Source organism: Festucalex cinctus, chromosome 4 (genome assembly GCF_051991245.1).
Source record: "Festucalex cinctus isolate MCC-2025b chromosome 4, RoL_Fcin_1.0, whole genome shotgun sequence".
NCBI classification, from domain to species: Eukaryota; Metazoa; Chordata; class Actinopteri; order Syngnathiformes; family Syngnathidae; genus Festucalex; species Festucalex cinctus.
Window position 1 is genome coordinate 13,321,632 of NC_135414.1, and position 19,029 is coordinate 13,340,660.

General features: G+C 37.4%; 2 protein-coding genes across 3 annotated transcripts in view; one reads left to right on the forward strand and one right to left on the reverse strand.

The window, feature by feature from the left end:
* map2k5 (mitogen-activated protein kinase kinase 5) overlaps nt 1-13,641 on the reverse strand; it is a 51,355-nt gene extending 37,714 nt beyond the window's left edge. The window contains exons 1-8 of one of the 2 annotated variants that reach the window (XM_077519026.1): nt 13,211-13,641; nt 13,077-13,125; nt 12,767-12,834; nt 7,786-7,855; nt 6,398-6,438; nt 4,844-4,911; nt 4,706-4,754; nt 4,234-4,298 (exon numbers count right to left, since the gene is read on the reverse strand). In XM_077519026.1, the coding sequence (XP_077375152.1) occupies nt 4,234-4,298; nt 4,706-4,754; nt 4,844-4,911; nt 6,398-6,438; nt 7,786-7,855; nt 12,767-12,834; nt 13,077-13,125; nt 13,211-13,336 (536 nt within the window). In that variant the 5' untranslated portion in view covers nt 13,337-13,641. Of the gene's footprint in view, nt 1-4,233; nt 4,299-4,705; nt 4,755-4,843; nt 4,912-6,397; nt 6,439-7,785; nt 7,856-12,766; nt 12,889-13,076; nt 13,126-13,210 lie in introns of both variants that reach the window. The other variant, XM_077519027.1, reaches the window with a different exon arrangement.
* LOC144017443 (retinaldehyde-binding protein 1-like) overlaps nt 1-19,029 on the forward strand; it is a 179,125-nt gene that overhangs the window by 37,043 nt on the left and 123,053 nt on the right. The gene's annotated exons all lie outside the window — the stretch shown is intronic.

Below are 19,029 nucleotides of genomic sequence, written 5' to 3' on the forward strand. Positions count from 1 at the left end.
CACAATAATGTTCACCTTTAATTTAGTTTAGATCGTCAGAAGGGTATACACTTACTGTAGCCATGGTGTGATCTGACAAAAGTAACTAAGTATTGATTAATTAATACGTCTGACATTGTCAAACAAAACTGAGCTTTATTAATTTAACCGTAAACACAGCACATCAGATCATTCACTTGTCAGTGCCATTTTGTGCAGTCCAGGTCAATAAATGGACAGCCATAAAATACAAGTTTTTTTTAGTCTTATTTATTTATTTTTTTTAGGAGTACATTGTTAAGGCTGTTTCAGTGTAATGTTGTCCAGTGGTGAGGCTGTTATGAACCCGGAGAAGAGGGCTGAATTTAGGCAATTTTGTTTTAATATACAGTATAATATTTGACCTTTAGTAAAATAAATAACGACCAAAAGGTTTATACACTAGATTGGAGTTCGAATATCCCACCCTCTGTCTGCGGATGTGACATCATGCGTGTATTGTTTACGTGAAGAAGGAAGTGTAGAGTTTCATTATTCGGTTACACGTGGGAGCAATAATGTAAAATTCAATTTCCTGCACCGAGAAGCTTTAATATATTTTTTTTCCTATTTAAAATAAGAACAACTATGCATTACAGTTGTATGTCTTCGGACTACTTTATCGTTTTAGCGAGCCCATATGCTCTGCGATTGGCTGGCAAGCTGTTCAGGGTGTACCCCGCCTACTGCCCGAAGCCAGCTGGGATAGGCTTCAGCACCCCCGCGACCCCTGTGAGGAGCAAGCGGTTAAAAAAATGGATGGATGGATTATTGCCATAGTCCATTAAATTTTTACATTCCTGGCTTGAGTACGAATGCTTTGGGTTAGAACTGGCCAGAGGTAGCCAGTCAAACAGTGAACTCCTTTACAGTACTTCGACAACATGTATCAATCTGGTGGATCAGTTATGCGACTGTGATGAAACTGTCGTTTGTTTGATAGCTTCTTCTTTGGCTCAGGAGCTGAGCAGTCAGTGAACAAACTCTCAAGAACGGTTCTTGTGTGCTAAAAACACTTTTGTGCTAAAAATGGCATCTTACGTTCATATGATTGTGGCACAAATCTAAATGTATACAGTAATAACTGCATACAAACTTAAATATAGAATCATAATCTTAAATTAAGAATGGCAGAAGAGACAATTGCATTTTTAAAAATGTTATAAGGGGATCTTATAAATATAAATACTGTATATGGTACATCTTGGTTAAAGAAGACTGTCCTTGACCACCTCAGGGCTGAACATTCCTTTATGAGTTACCGTGACAAGATTGTGACAGCAGGAGACACGGGGACAAGGTTATATAGCAAAACCCCATCACTTCCCTCTGATCTGACCCCAGTAAATGTGCCTCATTGCCTAGATCTTATTTACACTCTAGCTCCTCTGTAATAAAAGCTCCATCATGCAGTATTCATAGGCCCTCTTGCAATGTGTCTCTAGTTGGGGCTATATGTTAGAAAGACTGGCCTTCTGGGTCAGGGCTAATGCAGTACTTTTACACTGCCACGTGTTTGACGGGCCACCTTCTCTCTACCGGACAGCTATTATGGCTTCACTTACAACAGAGGCCAAATCCTAAACACAAACGGGGATGTGAGTACAACATGCATAAAAGAGATACACTGAGTTCCTTCATGAGACTTTGCAAAGAATAGACCTAGTCATAAACAACTTAGGAAATGTGGCCATTTGAGATGATATAATTTTTTTTTAATTTAAAATGTGAATAGAAGACATTTCAGAAGAAGCTTGTCTCTCTTGAATGTGTACTCATATGCACATACATATAAATGAAGGCTGATTGAAAAGTGTTTGTGAGGTACAGCGTCAACAACAGAAACTGGTCAAAAACCAGCCAAATCACCGAGATGCATGGTCAACTATATATATTAACCAAACAGGTTGGAGTCTTGACCATAAATTACAATCAGTTAAGTGGCAAAACAAAATCAATAGAGAAAGTGTGGAGGCTTAAAGCAAAGTGTCTAAGTAGATGTCACTGTCACAGCTAAGCTATAATATGCTGGTTTTAATTGCATGTCTGGATTCAAGAGTTGAATAGACAGTCTGTTTGTCCTTGTAAATTGTATTTGTAAGCCATAGAGTCAGTTAAATTGGTGGATGAGATGGACCCCCGAGAGATTGTGTAATAAATAAATAAATAAATAAATAAATAAATAAATGAATAAATAAATAAATAAAAAGGCTGACACTGATAGATGACCAGGTCAGGTCATGTGGCTTTAGAGAGCTGAGGTGTTGGTAACATCTAAATTGAGTCTAAATGGCTCGGAGTCATAAATGGGTTAAAGGGTTAAAAGGTGGGGAGACTTTATGATTCCTTTACAATAAATAAGCACAACAAAACCTGGACCGGAGCATTAAGGCTAAGAGCATAAATACTAGTATTAGTAATCATTTACGGATGTCTAGATTTAATCAGAATTTATCATATACTTGATCTAAATATATTGTGACAATATTTAAACCTTTTTTTTTAAATTATTATTCCCATTGAATCATTTATTAATTTCTTGTTATATTATTTAAATCTTTACTTCAGTTTTGTTTTGTTTGCTGTATATGAAATGTGTTTTTACTGCATACAAAAATTTCCTTGCTTCTTCTATTAAGTACTTTTCACAAAACAACGCACAACAACAAACAAGTTAGATATGTATTTTTCTCTCTTCTCCCAAGCATAACATTTTCAGCACCAAATCATATAGATTTTCTGCTGAGCTAAATTGACTGAGAAGTTGTTGGATTTGCAATATTGGCCTTCGCAAGCGTACTGTAACCATTTGTAGCATTAAACATCAACATTCTGTTTGTCCTACAACTATGAGAGATTGGCCTTTAATGAAACAATCTCAAAGCGATAAAAGAGTCAAATTTGTTTGGAATCGAGACAAGAGAAAATAGGCAGCATTGTGGCCTGGCTCGATTGGAAATTTACTGGCTTTGCTGTGGATGTGAGAGAATACATGGCCGAGTCAAGGTTAGTTGGAGCAGTAATCAATACTTCAATCTCAATAAAACAACTCAATGTAGGTGGATTGATGGAAAAAGGAAATAAGGAAGGAGGGAGAAAGGACAGAAGCAACATTCCTGTCATAACTTGAGCGGCTAAAAAAAATAGATCCGTCTAGGCCAGGGGTCTGCAACCAACGGATCCTGAGCCGCATGTGGCTCTTTGATCATTCTTCTGTAGCTCACTGACTTTGGGAAAGAAATAATGAGTGTTGATAATATTTTATATGGGACCTCACTAGTCTAAATAACATGGCATTCTGATTAATATTACATTTGTGGAATATGAGTTATGAAGTAAAATACAGTCGTTTTTATCCATCTAACTGGGGGCGACCATTTTGCCACTTTTCGCTTGAAGATGACATCAATGTTGCTCAGGCAACAACCAATCATAGCTCACCTGTTTTCTGAAGCTGCGCTGTCATTGGTTGTTACCTGAGAAGTGAGCAACATTGATGTCATCGCCAGTTGACAAGTGGCAAAATGGTCGTCCCGAGGTGGATAAAAATGGCTGAATTTTGCTGCTTACCTCATATTCCACTAATGCAATATTAACCAGAATACCATATTTCAAGTAAAGAATGCATATAACATATTATTGTTAAAAAAAAAAATGGGTTGACTTCCTCTTTAATAAACAGCTTCTTCTTTTTTTTTTAAATACATAGTACAAGTAAAAAAAATAAAATAAAAAAAAAATAAAAAAAAAATTGTCATATGTAGCGTTATAGTCACTTTTAATACCAAAAAGGTTTTGTGGCTCTCGATTATTTTTTTTCCCGGTCCAAATGCTTCTGAGTATTTAAGGTTGTCGATCCATGGTCTATCCGGTGATAACAGATAACGGTTGTGAAATATGGACCAATTGCTGTCAATTTCATAGCCTCAATTGGCTGCATATTTGTAAACTCGGCAACAGAATAAAAAATGACAACATGAACCAGCTTGATAGAAGCTGAAAAAAAACAGTCATGGGCAAAAAAAAAAAAAAGTCAGCTTCAGTGTGGTCAGCCGGAACTAGACAGCATGTGGAAAACAATTCCCACCAACCCCAATACCCCCCATCTCAGATCATCAGCAAGTATCTTTTCAGAGTTAATACCAAACATTGAAACGTTGTGCTTTGGCCTTGTATTACCAGCGCCTCTCATTGTGTTAGCCAGGAAACACTTACTTGTAGACCGTGCCTCCATTTCCTTGTCCAAGCTGCTCTTGGTATTGGATATCATGGGCATTTATCTGAAAAGTAACAAGAACAAGATATACCACAATACAGTAGGCACTGATTCTAGAGTGCATAGGAAGATAAAATGCATTTCACAGAATACTGTTTATGTTTGTCAACAAAATGGAGACAATAGTCTTACTGGTTTACTTTTCAGCCCGTCATCAAGTTCAACCTCGATTCCAAAACATAATTCGTTCCAGGCCCGAAGCAAAGTTATGCTCACCTTGATTTCAGTCATCAACATTAAAGTCAGCAATAAAAAAAAGAATTAACATTGCACTGAAACTCTACTTTAACAATAAGTAATATTATGCGACAACAAAAGTTGTTTGGAGTATGTGCGTGTGTGTTAACTGCATCAATGCTGGTAGCATGAAAGCAAGAATTACTGGTAATTCACTTACATCAAGACACTTACCTGACCAGTTGTCAAGATCCTCTTCAGCTCAGCAGATGATTTCTTTAAGCTGAATCCCATAAAGCATTTGTGTTGGCATTAGTACGGCATCTTTCAGCTTTATTCTGTCTTTCAGCTAAAATTTGTTTTTGAGTTTACCTGTTGTTGGCCATTGGGTCTGTAACACCATGCATGCAGTCATTGGCTGGGCTAGGCCTTGTATTAACCTAACAATTTACAAAGGAACAGAAGCAATTAGAGCAGTATGCGTCCATACAGTAAGATAAAACTTGGCCAAATTGAGAGCGAAGTCAGTTTAAATATTTTAGATGCAAGAAAGTACAAGATACAAGAAAGTGGCAAAAGGCTGTAATGGCAGTTAAGAAAAATATTTTGTTAAACATGAACATACATTCATTTTATGAACTTTCATTATTCATTTTATTCTTTTTCACTAATGTATATTAATGGTCTGTCCAAACATGTGGGTGTTATTTTTATTGACCAATTTAAAGTGTTGCAAATGGCTTGTTGTCTCTGTTGATGCAACGTTAATGGTCGGACAAATTTTGAATGATTTTTGGGATCTCCAGAAAAGTGATGATTTTGGAGGTACGCAAATTCCGCCCGATGCCAGCAATGTTCTCCCTGTGATTGGGTGATGTTTTGCTAGGTACAATTGCTTCATCCCACATTCTCAAACCATGCATGGTAGATTAACTGAAGTGTGATTGCTTGTTTGTCCATATGTCCCCTGCTGTTGACAGTTGACCAGTCCAAGGATATAAATACCCCGCCTCAGCTGGAGTGCAACTCACCTGTGACTGCAGTCTTTTATCACTGCTTACATTATTTTCAGCTTAAAGAAACCCATTCAAGACGTAAAACTCCCTTTCACTCAAAGCTCATTCAGCGTTTAAATAATTGTGCATTTAAGTACATACAGTAAAAATCTTCTTAACCCATCAAAAACTAAGACAAAAGAATGAAGAACAATAACGTTGGGACATTAAAAATGCCATGCTTCACTAGCGACATTGTTCTTCACATCATTTCAGGCGTATCCATGTTTACTCCAAAGACATGAAAGAATAGACAAGAGACTACTAGGGGAATACTGAAAATGACTCTTTTAATTGAGGTCAAAAGGCAGGTGTGCTGGGTCCACTAAAGCGAAGAAATTTTCTCTTTAATTAGTGCCCAGGAAGACCTAATTTAAACAGCACACACGACTCCACTCAGTCAATTACTTTTATATTAAAATGAGAGAAAAGAGGTGAAAGATTACCAAAGGTTTTGGGGAATACATCATCCTGTCATAGATGCTTGACCTTTGTAGCTCAGTAGTTGGAGTCAAAAAACCATAGAGAATTCAACACATAAAAGCTGTAGTATTTGAAAATAATACTGGGAATTATTATTTTAATAAAGATGTCTATACCATTGATCATTTTGATTGTGCCCTCAATCAACCAGTTGCAACATGAAACCCAACATGACATTTTTAAAGGGGTAATGAAGGTCTTGTGCACGAACACAAAAAAGTCCTACGACACCATACCAAGGCCCCTCCATACAAAAAAATAGACATGAGGAAAGCCTTGACTGCAATTGACATTTCAATAAGTGGAGCACAGTGTTACCAATCCATTCACTTCAAGACCTCCTCCTCATTCTGTGTAAGGCAGCTGAAACAATTATTGAGATAGGTACCTTCAGGCCATGTATGTTCCGGATCCCCGGAGTCTTGCCGGCTGAAACAGTAATTGACTAGATTGAAGAACACATCACTGGGCCATTTGCAAATGCATCAGTTCAGTTTTAGAAAGAGGAAAAAAATAGAAATGAAATGAGGGTTGCTTTGAAATTAGCTAAAGAAAAGAAAGTGATAGAGCTTGTGGCCTCTTGGGACTGCTTTTGGTTTGTAGGAAGGAAAACAGTCACAGGCATTGAAATGAACAATATAGGGGTGAGAAAAATATTTACATCAAAGCACTGACAGACACAATACAAATCTTGGTCGCTAAGCCCTCAGGGCTTGCGTGGATGTGTGAGCAAATGACATGTAGATAGCTTGGAAAGGCATTCATACTGTAAACATGATGGATGGAAAATATGGGGAGACTTTGTCTGAACATAATTTGAATTTAAGTGTTGCACAGTAATTCCCCACTATATCACTGTTGACCAATCGCGGTCCAGCTATAATGCAGGATTAAGTTAAACATATGGTTCTTGCAAATTTTTACTATATGGAGAAAATCCATACGTTATAGCAATAATTTTTTCCCCCCACAAGAATGACACACTACCCAGCTTGATGGAGGGGTCAAGCGGCTTTTACCTGCATGCAGCACATGGTCTCCAATATTGCCAGAGGCACACATATAGTACCTAGAAGTGTGTTTCAAATACATTTACAGTGTTGAAATAATGGCCATTCGAATTTAACTCGTTTGCTCCCAAAGACGTATGTATACGTTTTTGTTTGTTTGCTTTTTTTATGCAAACAGAAAGCTTTGATGCAGCCTCTCAACTGGAAAAAATGGTTGCAGAAATGATAGTTATTATTACACAAACAGCCAGCAGGTGGAAGCAGAGCAAAGGAGATCAACCAGGGCCATATTGAAAAAAAGCTCAATTACTCACAATTCTAAATAGATTTGTGAAAATTTATTACATTTAGCTATATTCTAATGCTAATTGCTGCAAAACGTAAACTGATAGAAATATGTTTTTTTTCCTGATGCAAGAAGAGACTTTAATCTTTCTTTTGATAGGTTCAATGTTTTTATAGCAATAGAACACAATATTCCGAGCCTTGCCAAATCAGTCAAAATCCAGTAAAGCAGCCAGGAGCAAACGGGATTGCGCTGTGAAAATGGCTGGGAGTGCAGAGGCTTTATTGTTACTTCTAGCCACTTCCTGTTCCATTATTTCCTTAGTTTTGATCACTGTTCATAAGAGTCACCTGATTTTAAGTACGGTCCAAAATGCAGTCAAAGCTATATTAGAATGTGTCCTACAGCAAACACATTAATCATATGTACCTAATGTATTTCACAAATTTGCATCCATGATTAATTGCAATCACTCCATACCTCGTGGAAATATCTGAAGAGGCTCAGGAAGCTGTCCAATCATGCGTTGTTCATTCATTGTACTGCAATACTAAAATGGAGAAGAAAACAAATCACTGTTACAAGCTTCATCTTTCACAAACACGATCAAGAAGTCTACTCGAGTGGTATAAAACCCAATTACAACAACATAAAAATGGGTAATATTCGCTTTAGTGGATTCAAAATATGTAAAAATGCCCAATCACCATCCAATGAGTTTCCAAAATGTGAGCATGCTGTGTTGAAATCTGTTGCCGATGAGGACTGATGCCCTGTGGGCTTGTTGTGAAGGAGTATGGTATTAGCCTTTTCTCCTCCAGGTCAACAGCTCACCAAACAATCATATCCTACAGGACTAACACGTGTAGACACACACGGGAGCCTCACAGACACTTGCCAAGCCAACGCAATAATTGATGTTTCAGTTAACCAAACCATCTGTTAAAGTGAGGGTGTAGGTTTTTGTGAGTCTGTCTGTGTGTGCGTCTCCTTTCTGGAGGAGGCTTCAAATCAACAACAATTAACGCTGTGACCTCGCTGCAGTTACAGTTGCAAAAATGTACAAATTGGGGTAGTTTTTATGTACATGTGTTAATTGTATCTTTTCATTTACACTCCTGCACAAACCATCAAGTCATTACACAGATATGTAAATGCTTTCTCTCATTGCAGGGGGAGGAACAGAGGGATGGAGGACGATGGGCCCAGCTTGGATAGAAATGGATCAGAATGGCTACCCAAGTGGCACAGCTGTTATTAAAAGGCCTATTTATCACTGTCACATCCCTCCTCGCTTCTAGCTCTCCGCTGTTGCCCTCCAGCATTCTCACTCGTCCACTTCTGAACAATGGGCCTAATACCAAAAACATGTTGTACGTGTTGGGAGGGCGGTCTTCACGTACCTTTAATTTTCCGCTCAGCTGGCTTATTGATTAAGGCGGCAATTACCGCCAAATCTGCGGAAGGTGTGTTATTAAAAGACATTCTCCATTGTTGGCCAATAACTAAACTGTGTCCAATCCCAAATACAATCGCTCAGCCTAAAGGGACAAGAGCAGGGAGAGGGTCTCATCATCATTAGCAGGCTGAGGGGCGATGGGAGCGCGAATGGTGGAATTAGAGCCATTACCTCCAGGGGGAGCTGATTGAGGAACAGATGAGGTCACATGTTTTTTTAGCACCTGACAGAGGCCAGTCTTTAACTTTGAACAGGGGCATCTGTCTTTCAAGGTGTCCAATAATGATTAGGGATGCCTGCAAGTCTAGTGGGTCTCACAGGAGCATGTAGCAATCAGTGTTTTCACTGATGGGGATACTTTTCACAATAAATGTCCTCTGCAGACTGATGTTAATTAACTGCTGAATTTGAGCATTAATTTTGTTCGGCAATGAGGGCAAACGTTTTTTTTTTCCCGGGGAAAAAGTAAAATAATAATAATAATAATAATGATAATAATAATAATAATAATAATAATAATGATCCATTTTCTTGACCGCTTATTCCTCACAATAATCGCAGGGGGTGCTGGAGCCTATCTCAGCTGGCTTTGGGCAGTAGGCAGGGTACACCCTGAACTGGTTGCCAGCCAATCGCATAATAATAATAATAATAATAATAATAATAATAATAATAATAATAATAATAATAATAATAATATTATTATTATAGGGCCAACAAAGTCAAAAGATTATAATCATTATGCTTATAACAAACTGATGAATGATTGAACTTTATGTCTAGGCCTAAAAACAGCTGATTGCAGTAAGACAAGATTCAATTAATATTTATTTTTCAAAATTCCAAAAACAGCAAATGATTACTCCATGGCAATTCTCTAAAATTCAAGGACAAATTATTGCAAAAAAAAACAACAACATTACACTTGAATAAGAAATGATTAGAATTCAGGTAGTGTACATTTGACTTTCCAGGTGGTCAGCAGCTTTTTACAAACCTGGTTGTCCCGATGGGACAAGAAAACCATTACTGAGCTGCTGTATTTATTTGTTAAATACTTATTCTGCAAATGACTTGAACATTGTGGACAAAACAATGCTGAGATAGAGAATGTGAGCAGTGTATAACATTACACACTTTGGAATGAGATATTATAAATCTTGTAACTTTTGTCAGCAGTAATGTCAATAAACAGCAGTGAGCCTGTTCAATTGAAATTGTTGCCGTTACACATGTCCATACCGCCACCATGATGTGGTATTTTATTTTTATTTTTTTGTAGATCATGAGCGTTTCCTTCCCCTCACCATAATTTACTCCACTTATTTCAACTTGGTGCCTCTATCCAAAGAATCTGAGGAGGAATTTCCCTGTTGTTGAACATTTCCAGCAGTGTTCACCTTGTTAGAAACCCCTTTTTTTATTTATATTAATGAGCTGTTTCTTAATGAATCACTGACAATAAGTGTTCTCCAGAGTGGCCAAGTCAGTCACCTGACCTCAAGCAATAATAGACCACACTTTTTAGTTTAAAAGGCAAAAAATACATAAATAAATAAAAAATAGGTAGACAATAAAGTATACTTGAAAACTTGAAAGCACCTTCAATTTTTAATTAAAAAAAAATCAAATTAGTATGTTCAAGTTCACAATAATATGCATTTCAACACTTGTTAAAAAAACAGAACTGCTCTTCAACTCAGTTCAACTGAACTTCATTTATAGATAAGAACACTTGAAAGAAATAACCACAGCTTAAACAGAGTGCTGAACATAAATTAAAAAACTGATCATAAAAGATACTTCCATCTATTTTCTGTAGCTACTGCTTATCCTTAAGAATAAAACTGCCAGTAATGATGAAATAATTAAAAACATCAAAAAAATTAAGTTCAAAACAATAAAAACAAAACACTAAAGCATGGGTGCAGTCGCAATCTTAATTGAAAGACAAGAGTTTAAGTTGAGTTTTGCAAATGGACAGTGAGAGGTTCATTAGATCAATGACATTATTGAAAGGTAAATTGTTAAATGCACATTGTATTAAAACTTTAGCACGCAAAACATACCATACGTTTGACTTATTTCACATCATCAGCCTGCTACAACACCACACTGCTGAAAAGCAACCTGAAGACATTGCAGGATAGACATGGACCAGAAAAACAGAAATTGTGCCTGTGGGTCCGACAGAATTTTGAGCTGATGGGGGGTAAAAGACATCTACAGATGAACGCAGACTTGGAGCAGCCTGAGGGGCCTGCTTCTTAATGAGGCAAATCTTTAAGTACTGAATAATAAATAATCAAAAATCGACAGCCATTTATCTGTCACTATGTCCTCCTTTTAGAGACCCATCACACATCATTAAACTTACTGTGTCATGAACACTAAATATTGTGTATGTGCATGCGTGTGTGTGCCTGTGTTACTGGATCAGAGCACACAGAAGTTGATAAGACATTGTAAATTACCAAAGAAATATTGTACTGTACACTGACTTTCAAGTAAACAACAAAATAAAGTACGACAGATTGTTTTTCCATGACACACCTCAAGGCCACCATGTTAGCGGTTAACACTTTGTGTTCCTGTGCTTTGTGTGTATGTGAACAGAAAACTTTGACCGACAGCCACAGTCAAATAACGATGGATCACTTACAGCAGGATGGTGTTTGGCTGAAACAATAAATGTGGGGAGGACAAAGTGTCATTTCCCTGTTTACTGGTGCCAATTTTGAATCACGGAGAGAACGCTTACCGATGAGTTTGCACCTTGAAATAGTTTGAAATGCAACTGTACTGGTATTTGTACTGGTCTTATTTTTGATACTGATTGTGTGATATTTAGTCTTTTAATGTGACGTTAGCAAATTTGAACTTTTCTCTCCTATTAGAACAAAGTCTGTATATTCTGACAGGGGGATTAACTATACAAATCAGTCTTGTAATTGTAGTGAATTTGCATTTTTTTGTAACTCGTGAAATGTTTATTCATGTACACTGTCTCCTATTGAACAAATAAATAATCTAATCAAATCAAGACAGAAACACTATTAAGAAACAGACGGAGAGTGCGGCTTTCACAAATCAGTATACCCGATTTTACTACTACCAAATACCCATGAAGCTGTTATATCGCTATTGTAGTTCATTTATTTATTTACACTCTTATTTAGAAACTTATGCTTTTATTTTGACATGAATAGCGTAGAACATGAAGGTTTGGGACTCGACAAATATAGCTGAATGCACAATGCCCTTTTTAAAATGTGCCACACTGCACCAGCTTCCACGGTCTGTGAAAATACCAAAATGTCATCTAGCATGCCCACTTAGCGAGGACGAACTTTAAACTACAGAAGCTGTTTATTTATTTTATTTTGTTTAAATAAATTTGATCCTAGCAAGAGACACAAATGATGCTCAGAACCAGATAAATTCACACAATTAAGCAAGTATCAACAACATACATGCTAACACCCTCTTTAGAGAGGCACAATTGTGTGTGTAGACAAATCACATCACTAGTGTCCAATGTCACATGGCAGCTTACAAACAGGTAACAAACGTTCTAGTCTTTTTCTTTAAAATGTTCTAACTGGATCCACAAGTCTACAACAACATAGTTTGCAGTGCTGCACAACTGAGTCACTTTCACATGCTGGTGATTCTGCTGAACTACCCGTAAATAATCATCAGTATGGGTACTTACAAGATAGCAATAATGCATGTTTTGCTTCCATTGACATGGGGTATTCGTACATTATACAGTAGTACAGTGTGACCTTGTCATGTGACACCACAGCATGTTTTACTTCCTGTTATTTGTGCAAACAATCTAACTGCAGTTCTATTTTTAGTACCCACTTATCAGGATCCGCATTACACTGTATTAGTATAATAAAATAATTAAAGAAAAAAAATCTCAAAATACATGACACCTCATTATTTTGTGCCACAATGAGAAACAAATGGAAATTCATTCATTCCTGTACTTACATATGACAACATGGCTTTGAGCTCTTCGTCACTTCTCACAGTGATTCTGTCACCAACTTCATCTTCATCTAAATGAGATATTCAGGAAATTTCAAATTCCAGTTGTACTATAATTCCACCTGCTGTAGGACATCACATACAACAAATTGAACAGAAGTAATAATGTGTCATTAAAATCAATTATCATACGTTATTAACCATAATAGCACCTAATTGCACCTAAGTGATACCATCATAACAAAACACAATTTGTTTTGGAGGGGGGCGGGGGCATGATAGAAAACTCTGTGGTAAAGTTTCAAATACTTACATTCAAAAGCAGTGACAGTGGCTTCAGGCATAACATCCCTGATAGCGACCTATAAATAGAATAGATAACGTAATGAAACCAATCAAATCAATGGGGAAAAGACAGTTTTAACAGCAGTATGTAGCATGACTTACCAGCAAGTCACTGAAGTTTAGCATTGATGGACAGTCAACGGAAGAATCCATGTCCCCTAACGGGGTTTTTATGCGGATTACGATTCCCTCAACGTCCATTATGAGGATGCTACTAAAGTAGATCATTAATAGGAAGACGAGAAAAGACACCTCATAACATCTGTCCAAGCTAACGAGCTAATTTCCTCTGGTGGTATGCTAACACACGCTAGCATCATGTTCAGTCCATATACTTGAATTAAGTGATGCGCACACTTAAAGGACGGTGACAGGAACCGTGTGAGAGTCAGAATCACGTCATAATTGTATTACAAGCCGAGCGAACGCATAAAACTGTTCTGATAAAGTTTTAGCGTGATACATTATGGATGTTTCGCTATGGATGTGTGTGAAAGGAAATGACAAGTGCTCAAGTAGTAGCACCGAGTCGACATCCGTTCGGTTAGTTTCAAATTAAAAGAAAAAGACGCGACTCAAAAACTTCTCATCTGAAGCAAGTTCATCCAATCGTCCATAAACAATTACTCTGAGTGTGTAATTCATTCTCAGTCAGCTGACACGTTATGGTTCGTTGTCTCAGTTTGACCATTTGTACAGCAGTTTTAGTAACTAAACTAGTAAAAAAAAAAAAAAAAAAAAACTTAGTAAATTGTTAGTGGGATGGATGGATGGATGGATGGATGGATGGATAATATTATAATAGCATATCCTCAAGTAAGAACATGTATCTCACATTTCTGAGGTTCTGTGTTCAAATCTCCACTTATTAGTTCCTGTGTGAAGTAAACATGATCTACCCATGCTTTCTACAGGTAATGCAACTTCCTTTCACATTTCAAAAACGTGCATTTTAGTTTAATATAAGGATTTATGAGACGTCGTAAAGGCATATAATACATGAATCTAAACTCAAGACCTGAAATGGCATGAAAATGACTTACACCAGTCTTTAAAAAACGTTAGCACATTGTAAGTAGAGTTTTAAATAGTCTCAAATCGCAACATAAAGGAATGTTCTTAACCAAAATAATTTAGCTGTGACTCACGCAATAACAATAGCATAACCAAGGAAACATTTTTTCACTCACTCACTCACAGAAGCTTATGTGTGTGAATGAGTGAGTGAAGAAAAAAAATCCGTGCGTGCTTTCAATTTGCCGCGGGAGTGACGTCACGCAGCAGACGCGTTCGCCCGGCCCCGTTTGCGACACGCCACCCCCCGCTCTACGATTGGCTGGAGGGTTGTAATCTGTCCTGTCTTTCCACTGAAACATCCCGCAGTTTACAAAACAAACACAAAATGGCAAAATACAGGCTGGGGAGGTGAGGGTTTAGGACGAAATCACCACAAAAGATTAACAAAAACACAGATGTGTAGACTGAAAGAAAGTTAAAGTGTGTACATCCTGTATTTAAAAAGTGCATTTTCCTGAGTGAATCCGGCAGACAGCCCCTTTAAAGACATAAAATTCTTTCAAACACTATAATTATGCAAGTTCCTTTTGGATGAAACAAAATGTATTAAATTAGTTACTTTTTTCTTTTTTTTAAGTGCAAATGTATGAATTTAAACAACTCAGAATTACTATCACTATATATACATTTTTACGATTATGCTGATTTTGTAATTGTGGAGTGTAATAATTGAAATTGTAATTGAATTTCGATTAATTGCACAGTCCTAGACCCCACCCAAGTTACTGCTCTTGGGCCTCCAGGACTCCAAAGACCCCAGTTTGAGAAGGTATGGATTCACTAGCTTACTTGCAGCTGACGTTATCTAATCCTGTTGGGTCTTTGGAACCAGAAGATGTCAGGTTCAACACCCCGCTTGCCGTAGATCAGTGATTCTCAACCCCGGTCCTTGAGTCCTCCTATCCAGGCTGTTTTCCATGTCTCCCTTCAGCCAACACAGCTGAGGATCTTTATCAGGCTTCATGCAGAGCTTCCTGATTAGCTGTTTGTTTTAAACACCTGTGTTGGCTGTTGGAGACATGGAAAACAGGCTGGATAGGGGTACTCGAGGACCGGGTTGAGAACCACTGTCGTAGAAACATTAGTTGGCTTTCTGAGCGCTGCAACAGTGCCCTTGAGCAAGGCTTGTAACCCCACTCAGATAGTCTCACTGTTTACTTGGCAGTTCTCCATTGGTGCATCAATACAGACCCACTTCTAGTGACCCTAAATAGGATAAGTGGTTATAGAAAAAGAATAAAAGTATTGATACAACTTCGAAATTGTATATATTTAATACTTAAATCTTGTATAGTTAATCATATGACATTCTGAACTAATATTAATGTCACTTGCCTGTGCCAACTTTCAGGGCAAAGGTCCATTGATCTCCATCGAATGCCAAAATTATGGCAAGTCTAATTGTGGCAGGAGTAAGACGAGATAGGCCATCAAGTCCGCTGATTAGTGCCTCCACAAGCAGTGGCCTCTGATGAACAGCAAAGGATCTATTTGGCCCATTTGTCAAACATGCTCTCTCCGGGCTTGACTTTAGGCCCTTCTGCTTTTCAGGGCAAGCGGGATGAAGCTCAGTCAGCAATCTCCATTATCAGAAATCAAACTCCTGACTTTGCTTGGATGAGAAAGTAGACGAGATGGCCAGCATTCACTGTCTGGTAATTAAAAGCCATTTTATCAGACCTCCTCTCTTGGCTGTTACCTCTTTTCTTTGTATTGACAAGCTGCTTAGCACAAACAGAGCCCAGTTTGACTCTAAATATATGAGGCACACTTTATTTAACTGGGATTCTGTGGAGGAAACACGACAAGAAGTATCGTATGCGATGCTTGTTTTTAATTGCACTTCCTTTTCTTGTTGATGTGATAATTATTTCATGAGTCATCTACATTTGTTGGATTGTTTTGTTCATCGATTGACGAGCCAAAGTCAGCTCTGTCTTCTTTCACTGTAATGCTGATGTAGGAGATCTTGAAACACTATTCATCTTCTGCTTTTAAGCACTGATTGCTCTTCCAGTTATTGACAGCTACGTCAATCGGCTGTGTCCCTCAACATAAATATTAATTATTCAAAGTCAACATGCACATGCGTGCCTGCAGTTTACTTACCTCAGTAGCAGCAACAGAGAGCAAGTGAATTCCACAAAAGAAACTCTCTTGTCCAAACTCTGTAACGCAGATGTGAACCCTCCTAAAACCGAGATGTGTCTCCTCAGCCTTGAAGCCTGAAGCCTGTTGTTTATTGACGTTGTTTGAGCAGCCGCTCAGATCGATACCATCTCCCTCAGATGGGCCTTCAACACCAACACTCCAAATTGAGGTCAGGGTATGTAGAGGGTTATGGCACGCCGTCAGCCATGAATCGCTACGCTGCGGCTGCCATCATTTGTTACACCTTCCTGTAAAGTTCATCTCAAAGTTGACATGTGATGAACAGTGGCGCTTTCAATGATTTGAAGGCGCGGCGCAAAGGCCTTTTCCAGGCGCTTCTCTTTTTCACTTAATGTAATCAAAGTCACAAAATACATTACGGTTTCCCTCAGTCGTTTTGGTGCATTTTTCAAATGAGAGTTGAAATTTGCAAAATAGTAAATGCGCTTCTCAAAACAATTTGTACAAATAGTAAAATTATAACATGCTTCCCCTGAAAAAAGCTATTTTCTTTCTCAGTCTTTAGTACCAAGGTTATTTTAGTTAACTAAAACTAACTAGATAACTAAAATTAAAGCTAGCCCGTCAGCGTTATCTTACTTTGAAATGACTTGGTCTCAGAACCATCAAAAAGCCCAAAACAGGTCACAATACTGCCTACAGGTTTTATAAAAAAAAAAAAAAAGCTTTCTTAAAAAACAAACTAACTGAAACTACATTTTATGTTTACAAAACAAATTAAAACTAACTTTAACGACAGTGAAAATGTCCTTAGTTTTCATATTTGGTAATTGAGCCTTTGGGGTTGATTTTAAATGTGATTTCATTATTTTTATTTTTATTTTGATATTAATCCGAATAAAGATGTTTGAAAGTGTGTCGCACAGAAATGACATCATCTAACCGGAGCTAATAGAAAAGCAGCTTCTGATGACGCACCACCTAGGTGACAATTTTACTTGTTTGACTTTTGGCTCCGATTGCTTGTCTTGCCTGTTTTTTCATTGAATTCAGCCGAAACGCAATGCTATGTAAGAAGTGCATTGCTTTTTTCATTATCGGTATTTATTCAATCTTGCACACAAGTAATATGCAACATTTCTTTTGATGAAAACTAATAATAAAACTAGAGCTGTAACCCGAATTTCGACTTAATTCGAATTACCGCATTAAAGTCGATATTTACATTAAAATAATTTGCATTAAAAAATCTAATATACATTAAAATAAAAACAATCTTAGTTTCCATGGTAATTGCTTTTCTTTTGGCTAGACCAACATTGATATAAGATATAGCTTTCTTCTTCTTTGGGACTATGATGTGAAAAAAAGGTGAAAAAGCCAAAGATACTCCCACAAGTGCGCAAGTGCTAGCACTAGCTAAGGGCTAAATAGCGGATGAGGGGAAAACACTGCGGGCTATATATCGGACGAGGAGCCAAAATGGCGTAACTGTTGTAAAGCGTGCCTTAACTTGATGACTCCCTGTATTCGAAATTCAAAGTTACACTATAGTGGAATACCGAAAAAGACTAAATGATGTGAAACTGAACAGGTTTTTTTTTTTCTGAGAAATGTACGATATCAACTGAGAAAAACTGTCAAAGGCAGGTCCACCTAAACGAGAAGTCACTATTAAGTCAATTGAGAGTTAATAAAACAAAAAAGGATGACGGTATATTCTCATAAAATTGGGATGACCATTTTGAGATTAAAAAAAAAGCATGGGTGCGAGTGTCTGAATGCAAGGGTGGAAAATCCCCAATAAATGTACACCATGTTTAAAGGAATGGATTGTGTGAGTACCTCTCAACTGGGAGCAGTACAGTATGCTTTAGCTGCTCTTACTCGTGTTTGAGATTCACCTCTTAGGCCCCCTTTATGGCGACGTGTTCTCTCTGTTGTTTCTAATAAAGAGGAAATATTGGCGCCTTCCTGACCTGCTCATAGGGGCCATAGAAAGATTTATGGGCTGTGTCCTCTCTATAGAGGCTGCTTTCGAACTGTGTCTAACATAAATAACAACACCACAGCTCCACTGGCTCTATTTTTTTCCCCACTAAAGTGACTTTAGTGAATGCTGAATGTGTTGTTTTGTCCACATGATACAATGACTGGAACAAATTGGTTGGAGCTATGAAAAGTATCAGATTGTACAGATTGGTTTTAGGGCCCGACCGATATGCATTTTGTGAGGCCGATGCAGATACTGATTATTGGCAGAAAAAAATACTGATTACCGATTTATCTGCCGATTACTTAAAAATATATATAATGCATAAAATTAACTCCTTCCCCAATTCCTTTTCAATGGGTGCCATTTAAAGCACAAACTTTTGCTATTAAGATTCTCTGCTTTGAATGGCAAGTCCATATCAAAACATTTCATGAAGTATACAAGGTTATTGTTTAGATTTATGTGTCAGTAATAAAACCATTCTTATTTGTTTGCAATTGCTGTAAAACAGTGACCTTTTCTTTTATATATTTTTATCTTGTGTTATTTTCAATTGTCTTGGGACTTACTGGGCTAACCTGGGACTTGATTTTATTTCATGCCATGTCATGTGGAAATGCATGTTAAGACACACGCAAAAAAAAAATAAAAAAAATAAATAAATCCTTTGACGCTTGCGTCCTTGAATTTTGAGGGGGGGGAAAAAGTCTTTGAATCTTTGAAATATCAACTTTAT